This window comes from Dasypus novemcinctus, chromosome 5, assembly GCF_030445035.2.
Source record: "Dasypus novemcinctus isolate mDasNov1 chromosome 5, mDasNov1.1.hap2, whole genome shotgun sequence".
Lineage (NCBI taxonomy): Eukaryota > Metazoa > Chordata > Mammalia > Cingulata > Dasypodidae > Dasypus > Dasypus novemcinctus.
Window position 1 is genome coordinate 119,172,589 of NC_080677.1, and position 19,086 is coordinate 119,191,674.

At 47.1% G+C, this 19,086-nt stretch overlaps 1 protein-coding gene across 12 annotated transcripts in view; it reads right to left on the reverse strand.

Moving 5' to 3' along the window:
* Positions 1-246: 246 nt before the first annotated feature.
* HIPK2 (homeodomain interacting protein kinase 2) overlaps positions 247-19,086 on the reverse strand; it is a 206,678-nt gene continuing 187,838 nt past the window's right edge. For 6 of the 12 annotated variants that reach the window (XM_058297456.2, XM_058297461.2, XM_058297460.2 and 3 more), the window contains 3 exons: positions 13,524-13,684; positions 11,589-12,026; positions 247-8,639 (listed from right to left, as the gene is read on the reverse strand). In XM_058297456.2, coding sequence (XP_058153439.1) covers positions 8,589-8,639; positions 11,589-12,026; positions 13,524-13,684 — 650 coding nt within the window. In that variant the 3' untranslated portion in view covers positions 247-8,588. Of the gene's footprint in view, positions 12,027-13,523; positions 13,685-19,086 lie in introns of all 12 variants that reach the window. The other 6 variants (XM_058297466.2, XM_058297463.2, XM_058297462.2 and 3 more) reach the window with 1 other exon arrangement.

The following is a 19,086-nucleotide window of genomic DNA, read 5'->3' on the forward strand; positions in this document are numbered from 1 at the left end:
CAGTGGGGAGCTAGGAGATTCTGACTCCTGCCCAGATGCTCAGGAATTGCCAGAAAAATGCTCTCCAGGCTGGACACAATAATCTTTGCAAATTTAAAATGCAGTGGTGGGTTATGCACATTTTTAGAGGTATTAAATCATTCTTGGAGCGTTAAATCATTCCTAAAAGATGCCACTTGTAACAATAACCTCTTTAGTTTTATAACTGGTCTGCTCCTAGGATAAACAAATGTGACCGGCAGAGTGTACAGTGATTTCAAACAGTTTAATGTAATTCCAAGACAAAGTGTGATTACATTTCTACACATATACAATATGCATATGTGAGTTTACAAATTTTAATTAATAACTCGTTTCACCTCAGAGACCGAAAAAATGATCAAAAAGAAACTGTGAGTAACAAGCTATAACATAGTTCACCACAACGGGACCCCCCCTTTCTCACCCTACAGTTAGTAATATTACAATTAAAATAACTATATTCTTCTATAATTTTTTTCTGTTAAAATCATCTCATAAATTTACAATGCTATTATTAGTTTCCAAGACTAATATAAATTCACTCCATTTTTCTACAACGAAAATGATTATTAATTTAGAAGCACACGACGTCATGATGAAAACACAAGCATTTTAGTAGCAAGAACTTGATCAGTTAAGAATTAGTTTCCTTGTAAAACATTCTAAAGCCAAGTAAAATATCCATTCTTATAACATACCTATAATATGAGACTAAGGAATAGGTTACATATAGGTCTACAACACATTGGTTTGTCTTTAAAAAAAGTAGACATTTATAAATAAAAAAGAAAAGAGGGACAATTCACATAGGAAAAAGGTACACGAGAAAATACTGTTGCACGCGATAATTTTCACAAAGATTAACATGGATTAACACTTTTTATTACAGAAACCGTACAGTGGAGGAACACAACGGACCTGGGCTTTTGTAGGGTTATTGAGCTGAGATGACCCGGTAGAGAAAGATTTAGTGAGATGACCTTGGGGAGGGAGCCATGCTCCTTGGACTGGTGACTGAGTGGCATTAGGTCTCTCTTCCCTGTTCTCATTCTGGGGAGTGAGTCTTTCTGACTCCATGGGCAGTTGAAAGGTAAACATTTATACAGATCCATTCTCTTCCCATCTTAATGGATACCATTTTTGGAAACACGATATAAATATCAGAGGCTGCAGCTCGATACATGTGGTCAAAGAAAACAGGATGGAAAAACCCAGCCATTCTTGATGTTGTGCCTCCCTCACCCAACCATGCCCTTGAGCACGGGGGACCCAGAGAGAGGAGCACCCTTCAGGGCCACCTGCCTCCGCCGTGGCGAGTTGGAATGACAAGTGCCCGGCGCCACGCCCTAGCCCCATGTATGAAGATGCAGCCTGGAACGCGTCCTTAATACTCCGATGCTGATGCTGACTTTTAAAAAGCTCTTCTTTCTCCTCATCCATAAAGCTATTCTTTTCCTATAAGAAATTTGGTTTGATATATATTCACAAACATATATATCAACATCTCTATCTATACAGTGATTCTGCTAAACTAGAAATTCGGCTGCCCCAAAGGGTGACTTCCTTGTCTACTTCATTTGGTTAAAAAATGCACACAAAGAGGATGAGGAGATGCTCTGGGGGCCTGGAAAATCCACTGAAGAAATGATTGTGCCCTGGAAAATCCACTGAAGAAAGCTTTCAATGAGCAGTGACACAAAGGTGAGCAAAGCGAAAGGGTGGGGAGAAACCATTTAAGGGGGATGCAGCGCAAACAGTAACATTGGCCTTTGAAGGAGGGGGAGTGGGTGCTTTGTTGCCATTCAGAAGTCACAGAGCGCGACAAAGATTGGGCATGGTCAGTCCCTTTCCACTTCCCAAGTTCTTCCTTATAACCTGAGCCAAAAACAATCAAGCAGGCGATGATGTCTAACGAGGAGGCAAGTCCACCACTCTTAAGTCTAAGTGGGTCCTTTCTCCTGGCTTTTGAGAGCTTCCAGGGGGTCCTGGGTGCCTGGGCCTGGGGCTGCTGTGACAGCAGGGTAGGGCAGAGGTGGCTGTGAGGACAGTGACTCAATACAAGGAGGGTGGCCACATCAGCAGCGGGGACGCCGTGGAGGGGGAGGCAGCGCCAGGATCACTCGGAGACTGGTTGAAAGGAAACTAGAGCAACGGCAGAGCCCTTTTCCAGCTACAGCAAATTCATTCACTTTTTAAATTAAAACAAACAAAAACCAAACAAACCAATCTCTATATCTCTAGTCTTAAAAAATATGGTTAAGCTCCAAACGTAATGAAGTAAAATTCATCTGGTTAATTAATGCAAAGGAAACAACGTACAGAAGTAAGCGCGACTAGAATTATGAGGAATGAGGCAAACATTATTTGATAACATTTCTAACAAAAAACTGTAAAAAGAACATACTGTCAAATGCAGTTCACAGGGAAAAAGCAAATGCATTAAAAAAAAAAAAAGTCCCCTGGTCCCAGGTGTTTGCGGTTTTTAAAGATCTTATCTGCTAAAGGCATGCCCTTTAGCTCACAGCACGTCCTCTGAAGTGAGGTTGCCATGCAGCGGGAAACAATAACAAACCAAACTCTTAGGGAAACCGGCATTTCCCAATCTGTTCCTGCATGACAGTGGGGCCCATTCCAGTCTGAAGAGTCTCGTTGGTCATTACAAATGTGATCTTCATTTAGGTCCGGTCTCTAAAGGGAAGAAATGAGCTGCTCCCATTTTCCCAGCCCCTCCTCCGGCTCAGTAGCACTTAACAATCTCTGGAAAGGAATTTAAGCCCACCCCACCCCCCCCAACTAGGTTTCAAATCTAAGTTCGACAACACACACAAAGTAAACATATCCTTCTACATTTATTTTTGCTTTAAAGGAGAAAATGAATAAAAGACAGCAGATCGATGGAAAGCCCGGCCAATGAGTATGGGTGTATGATTTTCCTCTGCCAAACATTTATCGCAATATTGCCGGGGACCCAGAGATAGCAGCTACACTTTCAGGGTCACCTGAATCCCAGTGTACTTCTACTGCATGGTGACTGGAAGTCTGTGGATCTATTAGTAAGTTAAATATCAAACCAAGACAAAAACAACGAACCAGGGATCTGTTTTCTCTGCCCCTTCCAAAATGTCAGAGAGAAGGGCTTGAAGACAAATGTTAAATAAAACATGGCACAAGATGTTCACATGTGGACCAGGCTCTGGACTCACCCTTTCCCACTCAATCTGGACTTCCTTTCACATCCTCTGCAGTTCACATGGAAACCAATAATAGGGAGGGAAAATTCACATGTTGGGCTACACAACAGTATGATTAGCGACACACTTGCCTTGTTGAGACATGGCCTCCAGCTAAAGAGGCAATCACTGGGGTTTAAAGATGTCAGTTATAAACAGAAATTTTCTTTAAAAAGTACCAGTTTAAATGTAAACTATAAAATACTTTAACTATAAAACGTAGCCAGAAATATGCTTAAGTTATCCATAGTCAATTGTTTAGTTTACTCATTTAAAATGTGATTCTTCTGATATTTTAGAAGGCTAACAGCATTTTACAGTAGCTAAAAACATATATACTTAATATGTGCATTTGAACACAATATTTGATTACAACACACAAAGAATAATCTATACTTGGTTTAAGTTTTGTTGTAAAGATTAGCTATTTTCAGAATTCACTTCAGCAACAATGACCAGAGTGTGCAGTAATCATTATTTTCAGCCCACACAAAGTTCATAGTCTTTTGAATCCCAAGATCAAGCTGGCTACATGATTTCAAAAAAGGCTAAAACCAGGATGAATGCCCACATTTGAGGTAATTATTGCCATTAGGTCACAGTTTGTGTAAGATAATGTATCTAAAACCTTCTAAAAAAAATCTTTAGGTGTTCTGTCAGAATTCCAGAATACCTATCAAAACCAACCAGGATCTCAAATTCTGATTAGTTGGGTTTGCTTCCAATGGAGTTAAAGTTCTAGAAGATTCTAGAACTTGTGTAAACTACCTAAGATTTAGGCAAACAAGCCTGGAGCCAGTCAAAGAAGTTTTTAAAAGAAAAAAAGAAACAAACAAAACCCCACCCCAAACAACTGAGGAGATGTTTCATAACAAATAAATTTTTTCTTTTTATATTAAAAATCAATTCCCAAAGCATTGCTAAATTCTTGCCACCTTTCAACCCAAAATAAAAATACATTTGTATTATTATTAATTTCACACCAGGGCAAGGGAGATTCCTTCCTTATGTCCTGAAAGTTGGCTAGCTTTTCTCAGTTCATACAATTGTTGCTTTCCATTTCTTTGAGAAGGCTATTTGTCTCAAAAAGAAACTTAATTTTGTTTCTCTTTTTAAAAGTCATTTTTTTCTTTTTTTAAACAGAAAAAAAAAAAAAAAAGTGCCTAGACGCCAGACCCACACACAGTATTTACAAGTTTGGTGTGAATCCTGCATCTGGCTCTACCCAGAGCTGAAGAGTAGATCTATTATAGAGATCAGAGTTGTCATGATATTTATCAGTGCAGTAAAAAATAGCATTTTGAAAAAAATATATACCTTTAGTATTGCCTTTCTAGAATTAACTATAAGCAAGAAAAAATCATTTTTTTTAAAAAGAACAGAACATTTTTTTTTCCTTCACTCTTCTAAGAGTTTGTCATAGCAGCACTACTAAAGCTAGTTGGTACACTGGAAAGAAATCTAAACGAATTCTACTATGAATCAAAAGAAACTCTCCTAACCTCTAAAAGTCACATTAATTCTGCCCCTTCTGTCTGCATCAAATTCAGGACTCCCTCTTTGCCTTGACCTTCTACTTAGTTCCCCAGTACAGGGATGGCCTGGGCTGATATTTCTTAAAGGATGGTCTTTGCACGAGTCCACAGGAGGCAGTGGAGCTAGTGGTTGTGGCACTGTTCTGGAGCTGGAGGGACTTGGGTTGGAGCCTGGGCTCAACCACTTATTAGCTGTGTTTCCCTGGATGGGTTACCTTGAGCTTTCCAGTTAGTTGCCTCATCAGTGAAAGGACGAATATTGCCGATCTCATAGAAATATTGTTAAGATTAAATTAAGCAAGATATCAAGCAAGGAATTTTGAGCACAGTGTTTGTTTCTAGTTGTCAGCCAATGCTTGGCACATAGTAAATGGGACCATCATTAATAGATATTAGGCCAATCCTTGCTGCTAATTAAAAGAGCAAAGCAAAGCTGCATCTCAGGAAAGGCCTGACAAACATTTTACTAGAAACTTGGGGATTGTGGACCACTGTTTTATTATCTTTCCTTTCACACATGCCACATTCTTCGAGTGTCAGCTTCCTTATCTGTAAGTGGGGATTCTGTCACTCTGTGAGAAGTCTGTGAGGGTTACATGTGATATAGCACGTAAAGGGTTTGGCGTGGCATTTGATAAGTGCTGCCTTTCATTTACTTGAGAGATACTGCAAGTTCTAAAACATAAGAGATAGTCAATGTCATGTTCTAAAGTGAAGGTCCCTCAGAAACTGTGGAAGTCATGCTGGGGGAAATCAGGAAGCCCCCCATCGGGTCTCGCAGTCTGTGAAACCATGCCCTGAGGAGGTCACTCCTCTGTGAACTCGCAGTGAGTCTAAATGGAAGAACTGGCCTGGCGTTCTCTCTATAACTTCTGGAAGCTGCAACGAAATGTGAGAAACCTCTACTAGGTTAGATGACTACATTGAGCAACTTGTGCAAAAGCCTTTAAAAGGTTTCCAAATAGGACTTCACCGTCTTCACTTCTCCAGTAGCCTGAGATTTTACTGAGTCTACTCTGTAGAGATTAAACGTGTGAGTCCTAAGGCATCAACGTGGAAAAGTACTGATATCCCGGGCCCGGCTCCACCGTGCACTTAAGCCCTTGACACAGCTGCACTGCCTGGCGGAAGGTCGGCTTCAGTCCTGGCGAGATTAGTTACGCCCTCGTATCTGTGTGGTGCCTCCAGTTTCCCAATAGCAGCAGTATTTAGGGTTACTAATCTCCACTCCTCTTAAAAGATGAATGCAGTTTTGAAATAAATGCAATAAAAAACAAATACCAGTCAGACCAGAGAGGAAAGAGAAAAACAAATGGAATTCCATCATTAACAATGTCAATATTGCCCAGAAAGGCAAGAGAGGAATGCCATTTTATTCATACGTGGAGGTGTCTTTGAGAAGGTTTCTTTGGCTAAAGAAAGGAACAGTTTCACCTTCCTTTTGATTTGGTAAGGATATTTCTAGCCTGCTTAATTTTGAGGCTTCCCCACTTAAAATCTGTAAAACGCATCAAAAAGAAAAGACACACGTGGCGAAGGAAGCTCGCAAAGTTTCTGGGTTGGAATGTTTTGTGGCAAAATCACTCATGCTGGAGTTACGACATCCCAGGCTGGGTCTGTGGAGGGAATCCTTGCCTTCCTGTTGAATTCTCTCTGCTAGTTGAGGGCACCTAGTTACCTTCTTCTTTCTGTTATCTGTCCTAGCAGCTACTTGACAGGCCAGCAGGAGCAACTGTCACACATCCCACCCTGCCTTCAGCACCAAAGAGAGCCTGGAATGGAAGCCAGGGTTGGAGTCTAGGGATGAGTCGCAGTTTATCAACCATGAACCATCAGTAATACTTCCTTAAGCCTCTTCATCTCCTTCTGCCAGTTTCCAAGAAAGTTTGCTCCACTCACTCACACACACTCACACAACCCAAATCCTCCACTATAAGCTTGTTCAAAATGAGTGTTTGCAATTACAAAGATCTAGTCAAGGGAAACCATCCTGTTAGCAGTTCTGCTAATATCACCTTCCCTCTCTTAACACCCAACAATCTGGTGTTTAGTCAGGTTGAGTCTTCCAGGGTATAGAGGAAAAAGCCCAGCTGGCCTCCACAGCCTCCAAAAGAAAAACTCAGCCGCAGTAAGGCTAAAAATTCAAATACAGTCCGTAATACAAACGTCAGTTTGGTCCAACCCATTTTTCCCTCAGATTAGATCAACCACATGCTTCATGTCACAATATTAATTGGCGTCAAGCCTCAGACTCTCCCACCCATTGGCCTGCTCACCCCCTTGCCTTGGAAACAGCCAACACACCATGAAGGAGGCACTAAGCACAGAGACATGGGTGCAGACACCCGCAGGGGTCAGCAAAAACTCACCGATCAGAAGCCAGTTGACCTGTGGTTCTATAAGACTCCAACTAGACATTTTTCCCTGACCTATCCTTCTAAATCTTTCCATTACTACAATATTTCTTCAGCAGAGGATGGCGCTGATTAAAGAAGACACGGTTCTCTAGGTATATGCAGTCTAAAATAAGGACTAGGTTGGCGTCACTCCACCTGAGAAATTGGTCCTAGAGACAGGCAGCCTTTTATTCACCCTATTTGCCAAGGTGACTCAATGGGAGAGGGCTGGAGGAGAGAGTTGGGGAGGATGCTAGCCACGTAGGCCAGCCTCTGTGCCTGGGATCTCCCCGTGGGGCTTCTGATCCCACGGCTCTGCACTTGGGGGTGGCCGAGGGTCCGGGGGAAGCCTGGGAAAGCACACGCTGATAGTACCTGAGCACCTGTGGGGCTGGGCACCACACCTGGCGTCTCGCTGCGTGCGCTGCTCGCCGACGCCTGGGTGAATGGCCATTCCACCCCTTCTTTACCAGGGCCTGGTCATTTCTGGGTGTGGGGGGCAGAGTATGTGGCAACTTGAGCTGAGGGAAAAAACCACCACACGTGTACCATGCACTGGGGAGCAGGCTGAAAGCCCAATGGGGATGGCTGTGGAGGCTCTGATGTGCTCTGCTGTCAGCCGAGGATTTCAAAGAAGACGCAGCCCACCATGTGCAAAACACTGTTCAATGACTTTCCTGGCCTCCTACCTGTCCATCTACCTATTTTTTGGTTCACTGGCTTGTCCCTAGAATTGTGTGTTAAGAGGATGTAGCAGGTACCGTGGGGAGAGAGTGAAAGAGTGGGGACTGTGGTAACTCAGGGAAAGGAGGGCAGGGAAGCTGCAATCACCACCAGCTCATCACCCCCAGTGGCTCCAGGAGCAGTCAACTGCCCCTGCACTGAAGAATATAAGCCACATTCCTGGTGCGCTGGTGGGGAGATGGAGGACATTTGGGAGAGGGCGCTTTTTCTGCTTGATAGAACTACATCTACAGTTCAGTCAGCAGTTATTTAGCATTCTCCGAGCCCAGGAGATACCTCCTCAGATCTCTTCCCAGGCCACTGAGAATCTAGAAAAACAGAATATTGATGGTGACCATGTTGTAAAGGGCCTAATTTGGCCTGTAGAGAGAAAAAGGCCTCGATTCTTCTTTAAACCTTTGTTCTGTGGCAGATCTTTCTTGATTGCTCTTTGTGGAATAGAGATGACAGAAAATTTTCCTAATTCGTGGGTCTTTCCTTTTTTTTTTGTCTGACAAAAGTAGACATCCATATATCCCTCCAGTCTACTCATATACTCACAGGTATAATAAAATAAGTTTAAATACTAAAGAGAAAACACAAAGATACTTGGAATATTTAAAACCCCAACTAAAATATTAACATCATGAAGATAATAATTATAATGGCAATAACAAAAATAATTAGTATAATAATATTATCTTTATGAGCAGCATGGAACTTTCATTCCTGATCTGGAAGAAAAAAAGGAAAGAAAATGTCAGGTGAAGGAGTAAGAAACTTCTAAATTAAGCAAATAAAATAATTTGCAGGCGGGGGGGGGGGGGTGTCCAGGGTGCTACCCAATAAGGCCATCCACCCCCAGGATGACACCTTTTCTAACTTGGCATGAGAGCTGATGGGATACTGCTGCCATCTGGCTGCTAGAAAGTCAGTAACAGGCAGATTTCTGGGATGGTGGTGGCCGTGGCGGCTGGGAGCTCTGGCTCATGTCCTCAGAAAGCTCTGCTCTCCCACCCCGCTCTGGACTGACCATTCTCGGGTTGTCTCAGAATGATGGCGTTTCCCCACCTCCGGATAAACGTGGTATTGATCTTGTCCTGCCGCCAACCTCTCACAGGCTCCCCGTCTGGCAGGGACCTGGACAGGAAGCTCGGCAGGGCCGCCTGGGTATGCCTAGCCCCGAGCAGGCGGCTGGAACGTCGTTCCAGCCCAATACTGGACCATGCTGCCTCCAGTTTGGGGACCTGTTTCTTTATAAGACAAGTGAAAATCCATAGTTGGGGTGAGGGGATGTTTCCAGAGTTATTTCACAGCTAAGAGCTAAGGTAACGGCTTCGGTACTGAATTCCATTAGATATCGCTATAAAAACACCTTTCACAGTAGATCAAGAAGGAGACTGCAGTGATGGAGTAAAGGGAAGGAAGAGATGGGGCCACTGAAATTGGGAGCCATCTCTTTGCACCTTGGAAACTTGGCTTCAGGGTCAGTTAAGGATTTAGCCTCAAGAATCGGGTTAGAACCACCCCGTTAAGCCCCATCGTGGACAGAAAGATTCTCCCTACATTCATTTATCTAAGAATAGAGAAAAACACTCCCATCCCCCCAGCAGTATTCAAAGCCTGAGAAAACTTCCAGAATGTATCACAGGTGCAAAGAGGACAAAGGGCAGATTTCTTTGGAAACATAACTGTCCATGGGTGTGTTTTCCAAAGTGCAGTTTAAGACCCCCCTGGGTATCCTATTCCCGCCAGACCCTTAGAAACCAAAAATAAGGTAAGGTGAGGAAAGAATTCAGCAGCAAATGGGGCTGATATTTTCTAGAGAGGGAGGGAACTGGCAACACAGACAGAGCCAAATCTGCCTGTGGAGCCCGAGGAAGCCCGGGTCTGATAGGTGGGAGCTGAAGAGTGGAGTGGAGTGTGGGAACGAAGGTTTTTCCTGGGAGACACAGGGCGGTGGCAGGCGGGGAGCTTGCGAAGGGCCTGGAGGCTGCCTGCCCTCTGCTCTCCTTCCCCTTCCAAATGAGCAAGGAGGAAGCAGGCAGCCACCCGAGGAGGCCAACGCTCCTACAACAGAGACGTGACCTTTGGTTCCGCAAATGGCAGAGCTGGGGGCAGAGCGGGTGAAGGAGGGACATCTTTTATTCTCTGTCCCCAAAGTAAAATTCGGCTGAAACCATCGCCGTCATCAGATTCACTCATCCTCCGCCTCACCCGTTTCTCTCAAGGAAATGTACTCTCTTTCTAGCCCCTGCCAACTTCCCTGACACCCTTCTGTGAGCGAAGGTCAACGGGTGTTAACACTGGAGAAAAGAAAAAAAGGAGAAAAAAGGGAAAGACCAGAGTCATATGTTACAACAGCATAAAAGAAGAGCTGAGATTTTATCTGACTAGCCTCAGCCAGGTTCTTGGAGTACCAGTGGAAGTAAACCCTTAAACCGCGTCTGTCATCCGGTAAGGCACTAGGAGGGAATGATGTAAAACCAAGACTGAGAGCGGTGATGGCGGTGCCGAGGGCCACACCCGGGGAAGGCAGCAGCCGCACTCACGCCCACGCGCGCACGCTCACGCTCACGCTCACACACCTGGACCATCGCATCGGTTACATGCCTATGTTCAATCGATTGCTTTTTATGTGTGTGCAATCACATTGAGGAATAGTCTATTGGTATCATTGGAGTTGAACACAAAGCAGGGAACAAGGGTGTGCGGTTGCTACATTCTACTAGGGGTCGGCTACTACCGTGAGCCCTACGCTACGTGACTAGGGATCGATGCGGAGAGAAAAGAAATCTTCAGAAAGGGAAAAAAGCAAACAAACCCAAAAACTAACCAAAAACTTAAGTTTGCAACACACAACTATTAATGACATTTTAGGAATAATATTGCTTAGGGATTTCTCCAGAGTGCTCAGAAAGAAAACCTGCCCCTCTCCAGGAGCCCCCTGGCAGCTTGACCACCCTGCACCACCCGACAAACGAGCCCCGAGGCCTGGGCTTCGCCACCCTTGCGTGGCTTGACTTTGCCAACCCCAGAGCAACCCCCAATGCGCAGCCCTCTCAGGCCACAGCCCGACGTTCTGGAGAGTTGCTGACCCTTCGGAGTTCTGGAAAAATCCCTAATTCTAATGTTCAATTAATTAAAAAATCTATTGGATTTCCATATCAGGTGTCCCTGACAGCAAATTCTCCAACATCACTTGCTGCCATATGAAAATAATCTTTGCAAAGTTCATAGACAAAGTTCTTCAAAAACTGGGGCCCCCACTTCCGGAATCTTCCTGTTGCCGTCCTCTTCTCCTTTCCAGTTTGGTGCAGAATGGGTACGTGAGCTGCGTTTTTTTGTTACTGACGTTTTCTTTTTTTTTCTTTTTCTTTTTTAAAATAAAAAGCATAGATTTTCCCTGTCCTTAATCCCTTTCTTTTTAAAATGTTCTCTTCTCTGCTCTAAGTCCTCCCACTTCCTAGTTCAAGTTTCGTTTGCATCCCATCCCCAGGCCCCCCGCCCCCCTCCCCTGCCCCCCACTTGCATTGTTTGTGTGCGGCATCTTCAGTATAAAAAGCCCAGCTCCCCCCTGGGGCTCGAGCGCCTTCCCGCCTCCTCTCCCTCCTCCCGCCCCTCCCCCTCCCCTCCCCCTCCCCCTCCCCCTCCAGTGTTTATATGTAAGGGTACTGGTTGACCTTGGCGGGGCTCAGCGGGTATCCAGTGTAGACGGTGGAGGCTGGAGAGGCGCTGATGTAGGTCTGGTGGGCAAACTGGGCTGGATACTGACTTGGGTGGATGGTGGGTGAGGGTAGGACCCGGGGGCCCATGCTCACGGGGACCTGGTGGACGATGCTGGCCGGGTAGGCAGTGTGCTGCACAGTGTGGCGCGCCGAGCCTTGGGAGGCCACCAGGTGGGCCACTGTGCCAGTGGAGCCCAGGGCCGCGGGCGCCGTGTAGGTGTAGAGGTGGGGCTGGGTGGGGAGGTGGGCTGCGGCCGCCAGGTGGGGGTGGACAGTGCCGTGGCTGGGGCTGTTGTGCGGGAAGGAGTACGGAGCCTGAGCCATCGTGGGAGTGATGTAAGCCTGCTGTCGTCGGTGGCTCCCGGTGCGGTCCGCGGTGATGTGCTGCTGAGCCTGGAGAAGTAGCCAGAAAGGGCAGTGTCAGGGCTGGACACCATGGAGAGGGGAGAGGGAGAGGAGGAGGGGAAGGAGAGAGGTGGAAGAGGAGGAAGAGGTGGAGGGAGGAGAGGAAGAGGAGAAGGGGGAGAGGGAAAGGAGGAGGGGGAGAGGGAGAGAGGAGGGGGAAGGGGAGGTGGAGGAGAAGGGAGAGGAGGAGGGAGGAGAGAGGTGGAGGAGGGAGAAGAGGAGGAAGGAGAGGGAGAGGAGGAGGAGAGGGAGAGGAGGAAGGGGAGAGGGAGAGGTGGAAGAGGAGGGAGGAGAGGAAGAGGAGAAGGGGGAAGGAGAGAAGGGGGGAGGAGAGAGGTAGAGGAGGAGGGAGAGGTGGGGGAGGAGAGAGGTAGAGGAGGAGGGAGAGGTGGAGGGGGGAGAGGGAGAGAAGAGGGGTGAGAGAGGGAGGGGGGAGAGGGAGGACAGGGGAAGAAGAGGGATGGAGGAAAGGGGGAAGGGGGAGAAGAGAGCGGAGGAGGCCAAAAGCAGAATGGAAGATTCTTCCCTTAGTATATTGAGAAAATAAAAATAAGCTTGGCCTGAGAAAGGAACAGTCTGCCCTGCCCTTCATCGGGTTGGGCGGGGGGGGGGTAGTGACACACAGATAAAGCCAGCTGCAAAGTGCACAGGAGACAACAGTTCTCCGAAGGACACGCTGCAGCTGTAAGGTAAAAGGATCCCCTCTTTGAGTGACTGCTGCGTTCTTACAGTGAATTCAGACTGAGGGACTTGACTCTTTGAAGTGAAATCAGTATGGAGGAAACACCTCAATCTCACCTGGAGAATCTAAGTCACTATGACACAGACGCAGCCTCAGTTTACAATCCAGGTACAGAGCTTCGGAGGGGGCGTTTCTGGACACACATTCCACATTTATCTTTGAAATTTCTAAGGAAAGAGGACCCTAAGTCTGCTTTGCAACGCAGATGTTATATTTACCCCTTTACACCCAGTCCTGCTGTGTTCAGAGCCTATGGAAATACTGCTTCATTTAAATGTCACCTGAACTCCACCTGTCCTCCCTCCAAATCCTAGAAAAACTCTTTCCCTTTGTTTGGGGTCTCTGGTGTACGGGCTTCCTCACTGCACTGAGTCAGTAGACCTGGTTTGTGTCTTAGGCTGATGGGGCGAGGACAAGTGCTTTACCTCTGATGATGTGAAACAGCCGGGTGGGGGCCATGCTATCTGTAAGCCCTGCACATGCGGCTGAGTGCTTTGGAACATTAGACAAGTCACTCTGCTTTGGTCTGGCTCTCTGCGAACTTGTGCTACCAACTTCCCCAAGGATGACCCATGGTGGAAGAGAAACCACTGGGAGCCCCTCAGTCCAGGTGGCAGGGCTGCAGCTCTGTGAGTTGGGGGACAGTCCCGCACAGTCGCCCTCTCTGGAGCTGAGGAATGAAGGAGTGAGGTGATTTGCCAGTGAGCCCGAGCCAGGCTGGAGTGCCCTCAGGTGGTGCTCACCTGGCTGAGATTAAGAGGCTGCTGCTGCTGGAAGTGCGGGCCTGGCCGCTGCTGCCGGTAGGCGATGGCTCCAGACGAGCTCCCTGAAGAGTGACCGCTGGTGGACGTCACATTGCTGGAGGACTTGGACTTGTAGGAGGACGAGTGGTGACTGGTGTTGACTGTGTTGGGAGGAGGAAGAGGTCATGGTTAGTTGCAGGTCCTTAGCTGCCCAGAAGAGGCGACTCCTCTAGGATTCCTGAGCCAAGCTCATCCCAAATCAGCATCGTCTCCCCTGGGGCCCAGCTAAGATTTTGACGCTGGCACATAGGCACTTGACTTGTTCAGGTGGTTGGGGCCCCAAACCTCCCAGGAGTCATCTGGTCTACCCCCTGACTCTAGGCAGGACTGAGATTAATTTGTCTAGGGAACCAGTCCTATGAGAAGAATGTGGGTCAAACACAATGACTGTCTTTCTGTTACTGGCAGGGATGCTGAAGAGTGGAAAACGGGGAGGTTCTGGTTCAGCAGGCCTGGGGTGGGCCCGAGATTCTGCATTTCTAACAAGCTCTCAGGGGCTGAATGAGTGGAGAATGTGGCAGACCAGGTAGTGCCTTTTCAGACACCAGGTGCTCTAATTCATTCAACACATAGTTTTCAGAGCCTCCCGCGGGCCACACACGGTGACTTAGGTGGGGCCGGGATGAGGCCTGAGGGTTAATGTTGAAGCAGGACCTGGCAGGACAGAGCACCTTAGAGCTCAGAGGGCCAGTGCAGGATCCTGCTGCTAGGCAGCGCTGGGCTGCATCCTGCACCCTGGCTGGCACAGGCATGGGGCTTCGTGACAGAGCCCAGCTAGAGCCCTGCAGGGCAGTCATCCTGCGACAAAGCAGGCTAAAAGGTACTTCACCTGGGAAGCGGACGTGGTTCAACTGACAGAGCGTCCATCTACCATATGGGAGGTCCAGGGTTCAAACCCAGGGCCTCCTGGCCCGTGTGGTGAGCTGGCCCACACGTAAGGAGTGCTGTGCCACGGGGGGGGTGTCCCCTGCGTAGGGAAGCCCCATGCGCAAGGAGTGCACGCCGAACTGAGTCGCCCCACGTGAGGAAAGCACAGCCCGCCCAGGAGTGGTGCTGCACACACACAGAGCTGATGCAGCAAGATGACGCAACCAAAAAGAGATACAGATTCCTGGTGCCACTGAGAATACAAGTGGACACAGAAGAACACACAGCAAATGGACACAGAGCGCAGACAATGGGGAGGGGGAGGGAAGGGGAGAGAAAGAAATAAAATAAATCTTAAAAAAAAAAAAGATACTTCACCAGGCCTCCCAAGGCCTCTGCACCACAGCTCCTCTGTGGGTGGGGCTGGCTTAACACATCAACAGTATCAAGAAATTCTTGACTGAAATTTCCCAAGTTATGCACCCAGAAGCATTAGCCATAGCCCCTTCATTCAAACCAAACCAAACCAAACAAACAGGGACAAAAACAACAAACAGACCCAGACTAATGAGCAAACGGTGGGTTTCTTTAGGGGCCCACCTGCACATTAGCCTAGTAAAGTGGGAGGCAAAAGGTTCCAGACACCTGAAAAAGCAGGTGAGAGAAGGCCACCACAGAACGGCCTACAGACTGTGCCGTTTTTGCTGCATAGCTTACAAACTATAGTTATAATTGTATTGCTTTTATTTCCTAAAAGCTGAAGAACAGAAAATAATGAATGGGCATTGCCTCACTGAGAAGACAAAGTCTACATGGTGGAAAGACGAGCAGACGGTCACCTCTACCAGAAGGGTATGGGCAGAGCAGGAATGAGCCTGGAGGGGAGGGCTGGGTGGGGCTACCTGGCTTCCAGGCCAGGAAACAGTTCCTGCATGGGCCAAGATGTGGCCTTTGCTGGCCAGGCTGATTCTCTCAGTCTGAAAGTATGACTGAGCAAAGCTTTGCCCCAGGGAACAGAATGCAAATTATGGAAGTTACCTGTTTTCACTGTTTATTCAGCACTGTATGCATGGTACTTGTATTCAGTGATTTGATTTTCTTCATTAAGCTTTTGGAATGTGACTGAAATACTTTTACCTTGACTTCCCATGGAGGATAGGTACGTATCTATGTTTCTGTGATTTATATTTTCTGCAAACCTTGCTAAGCTTTAGAATTATTACCTGATGGCATGGAAAAATATAAGGAGAGCGTAAGAGAGGAGAGAAGGAAAGTTCTTTGCGGTTCTTTAGTGTCTCAGTCATGGCTGCTGGTAACAGATACAGCAGGATTTGGAAAATGAGTCTCAAAAGACAGGACCGCATGTCCTAGAGGGGGAAAGACTGGAATAAAATTAATAGGGTAAGAACCTTTATATTAAATAAATCGTTTTTTGTCAATTTCAGCGTTGATTGAACTGTGAATACTAACTCCCAGCAGAGTGGGCCTCATGTCTCCATGTGAGCAGAGAACAGTTAAAGCTCTGTCAGGCGAGGGTGGGACGTGGCAGAATTAAGAGTGCTATTACTTGCCTGCTTCTTGGGGTCTGCCTAGAAATCAGATTTCTCTCCAGAAGCTTTGTCTGGCACAGATGAATGAAAATCAAGAGGAAATAACCTACAGTCAACGTGAAAAAGGCCTCGGCAGAGGGAATCCGGTCAGCCGTCAAAATACTGCGTTGTCCTTGAGCAACTCTGAAACTGCCCATGTTGGGCAAGCTGCCCAGAGTCGGGGTGTTCAAGAGGAGTCCTATAAAGTATCCAACGAGAAGGGAGAACTGGCAAGAACGTATCACCAGATGTCAGAAGACAGGGCTACTATTTATGTCGTTCAGCAGCAAGAATTCAGAAGATTTATTAAAGAATTGGGGGCTTGAGTGTCTTAGGGAAAAACAGAAGCCTAACACAAGTCCCAAATAGGTCCCTGCGGCAGTTGGTGTAAAATGGATGAAGCTGGTCATTCTTGGGGTAGAGAGTGCTAAATATTAATGAGCCACACATAAAATGAGGCTCCTGATTTAACTGTGTTGGATCAATTCTATTACAAATTCCAGGGTGATGAAATCAAAGTCAAAGAACAGAAGCCAAGGCTGTGGCCAGGCAAGAGAGAATGCTGATCATTTGCTGGTGAAGAGAGAAATGTACCTTCAGAGGTCTCAATCTGACGTGGAGGGTGGAGGGAAACTGGAAACCAGAGAACAGGAGATATCATGGTGTCCCCCAGCAGTAGGAGGCAGGCTTCCCTACCCTCCAATTAACAATTCCCCTTGAGTCAGATAAAAGCTCCCTTCCTGGGGAGGAGATGGTGGGTCCCAAATCCAACTGTGCATTGGCACCTGGGGACCCCTCGCATCCCACTGAGTCAGAAAAATCTGCATCTTTAAGCTTCCCAGCAGATGCTAGCAGCCTGGCCCTGGTGGAGCTGACTTGTATTGGGAATCAGGGCCCTGAGACTCAACATTTTGCTTGAGCCAACATTCTCAAGAGAATGTGAAAGTCACTTTTATGAGTCTCAAAAGCCCTCCAAAAAAAAGCCTTTTTACTTGGGGTAAAAAAGAGTGGTTAAAAATGTTTGCTATCAGCAGAACTTCAGTTTCTCTCCTTCATTCAGCCACGGTGCTACTGTGTTGGAGACAAACTCCTTTCTGCTCTGCAACAGCAGCTGTGTTTGCTGTCCTGGCCACTGCTGGGAATGCCATCTCTCTGCTCCTATTTCAAATTTTTGGTCATTCTGTGGTCCTTATATTTGAGGAAGAGGCACTGAGCTTGAGGTGTCTATCGCTCGAGTTTGCAAAGGGAAGAGGTTAGCTGGAACGGGTGTGACTGAGCCCAGCATTCCACTGGCTACTCTCACTGCCTGGACAGAGGTGGGGGCTGGGCCAGAGGTTTTCAAGTTGATAGAGCAAGGGAACACCAAATAAAGGAGGGGGTCAGAAGGGCGGGGAAAACAGGCAGCAAGAAGCAATCTTCACAGTCTCCTCCTTCACTGTGGAGGAAGGGGACCAATACCTGAGAATAATTTCCTCTGGCAGAGATGACTATCAAGTGACAGTGGAGTAGAGCTGAAGGTTCTTGCTGAAGGTCAGTCTCCTGATGTGTATTTTGGTGCTGGGAGGGAATATGACAGAGCTCTCTGGTTAGGCCCTGCCCAGCTGCCCTCAAAGAGCTCCTGCCCTGGGAAGGCCTGTGATTCATGGCGTGGCCCCCAGCGAGTCCCTGTCTGCACTAGGTGAGTGGAAAAGTGCTAAAGGGTTGGATAAGCTCTGGAGCAGATCCTGGGAGGTAAAGCCACCTGGCCTCGGATAACTGGGTAACCTCTCTGTGCTTCTATTTCCTCACCTGCACGACTGGGAAACTAATGGTAACTACATTGCAGGGTTGCCATGAGGATTAAATGAGTTAACATATGTAGAGGGAAGCGGATTTGGCTCAACTGATAGAGCGTCCACCTACCACATAGGAGGTCCAGGGTTCAAACCCAGGGCCTCCTGACCATGTGATGAGCTGGCCCATGCTCAGTACTGATGTGTGCAAGGAGTGCTGTGCCACACAGGGGTGTCCCCCACATAGGACAGCCCCATGTAAAAGGAGTCCGCCTTGCAAGGAGAGCTGCCCTGCACACAAAAGAAGTACAGCCTGCCCAGGAGTGGGGCCGTACACATGGAGAGCTGACGCAGTAAGATGATGCAACAAAAAGAGATGGATTCCTGGTGCTGCTGACAAGAACGCAAGCAGACACAGAAGAACACACAGTGAATGGACACAGCAGACAACTGGGGGGGGGGCGGGGAGGGAAAAGGGGAGATAAAAAAATAAAAAATAAATATATATAAAAAAAAACATATGTAGAATGTTTACTCTCTGGCTCATATTAGCTCTTTGGAAGTGTTAGCGATGTTGGCTACTGTCATTATTACTGAATTCTGTGCCCTGGCTAAAGCTGATGCTCAAGGAACGTCAACTCCTTCTTCCTGGAAATGGCCAACTGGGAGCTGGAGCTTGGGAATTGCTGGCTTGGAGTCAGATTCAAGGCAGTGCTTGAGGGGGCAGGTATTTGGACTCTAGTGCTTCCAGTCCCAGGACTGGTCCTGGTTCCTGTCCTACTTGGGACTTAGCTGTTGAACTTTCCCTTGGTCCCACATCCTTCCCAAGCATTCCTGATTTGTCTTAAGCTAATTTGAAAAGTTCATTCTGTTGCTTTTCCAAAAGAACCTTAATTAACTCCAGAGATCTGACAAGGCTGTGTGAGAAATCCTCAAAGAAATTTCCTGATCTGGAAACCAAAGGAGGGGGGGAAATAATATGAGAAAATCCTGGAACTATTTGACACTCTGTGAGTTCGAACTAGGGTGGCAGCTGCTGGTTCAAACCTTGGCCTGTAGAGGCCATCTGGGCACCAGGAAGCTGAGGAAGGCTATTTTCCTGATTTGTCCAAGCCCAGGATGATTTTGCAGCTTAGGGCATACACTAGTACTGAGAAACACCACGGGATGGGGCAGGCCAGGCACCAGAGTAAAGGGCCTTTCTGCCTCTCACCCATCACTAGATAGAGTCTGCAACAAGTCTTCACAGGAGAAAATACATCTCTTTACAGTGCA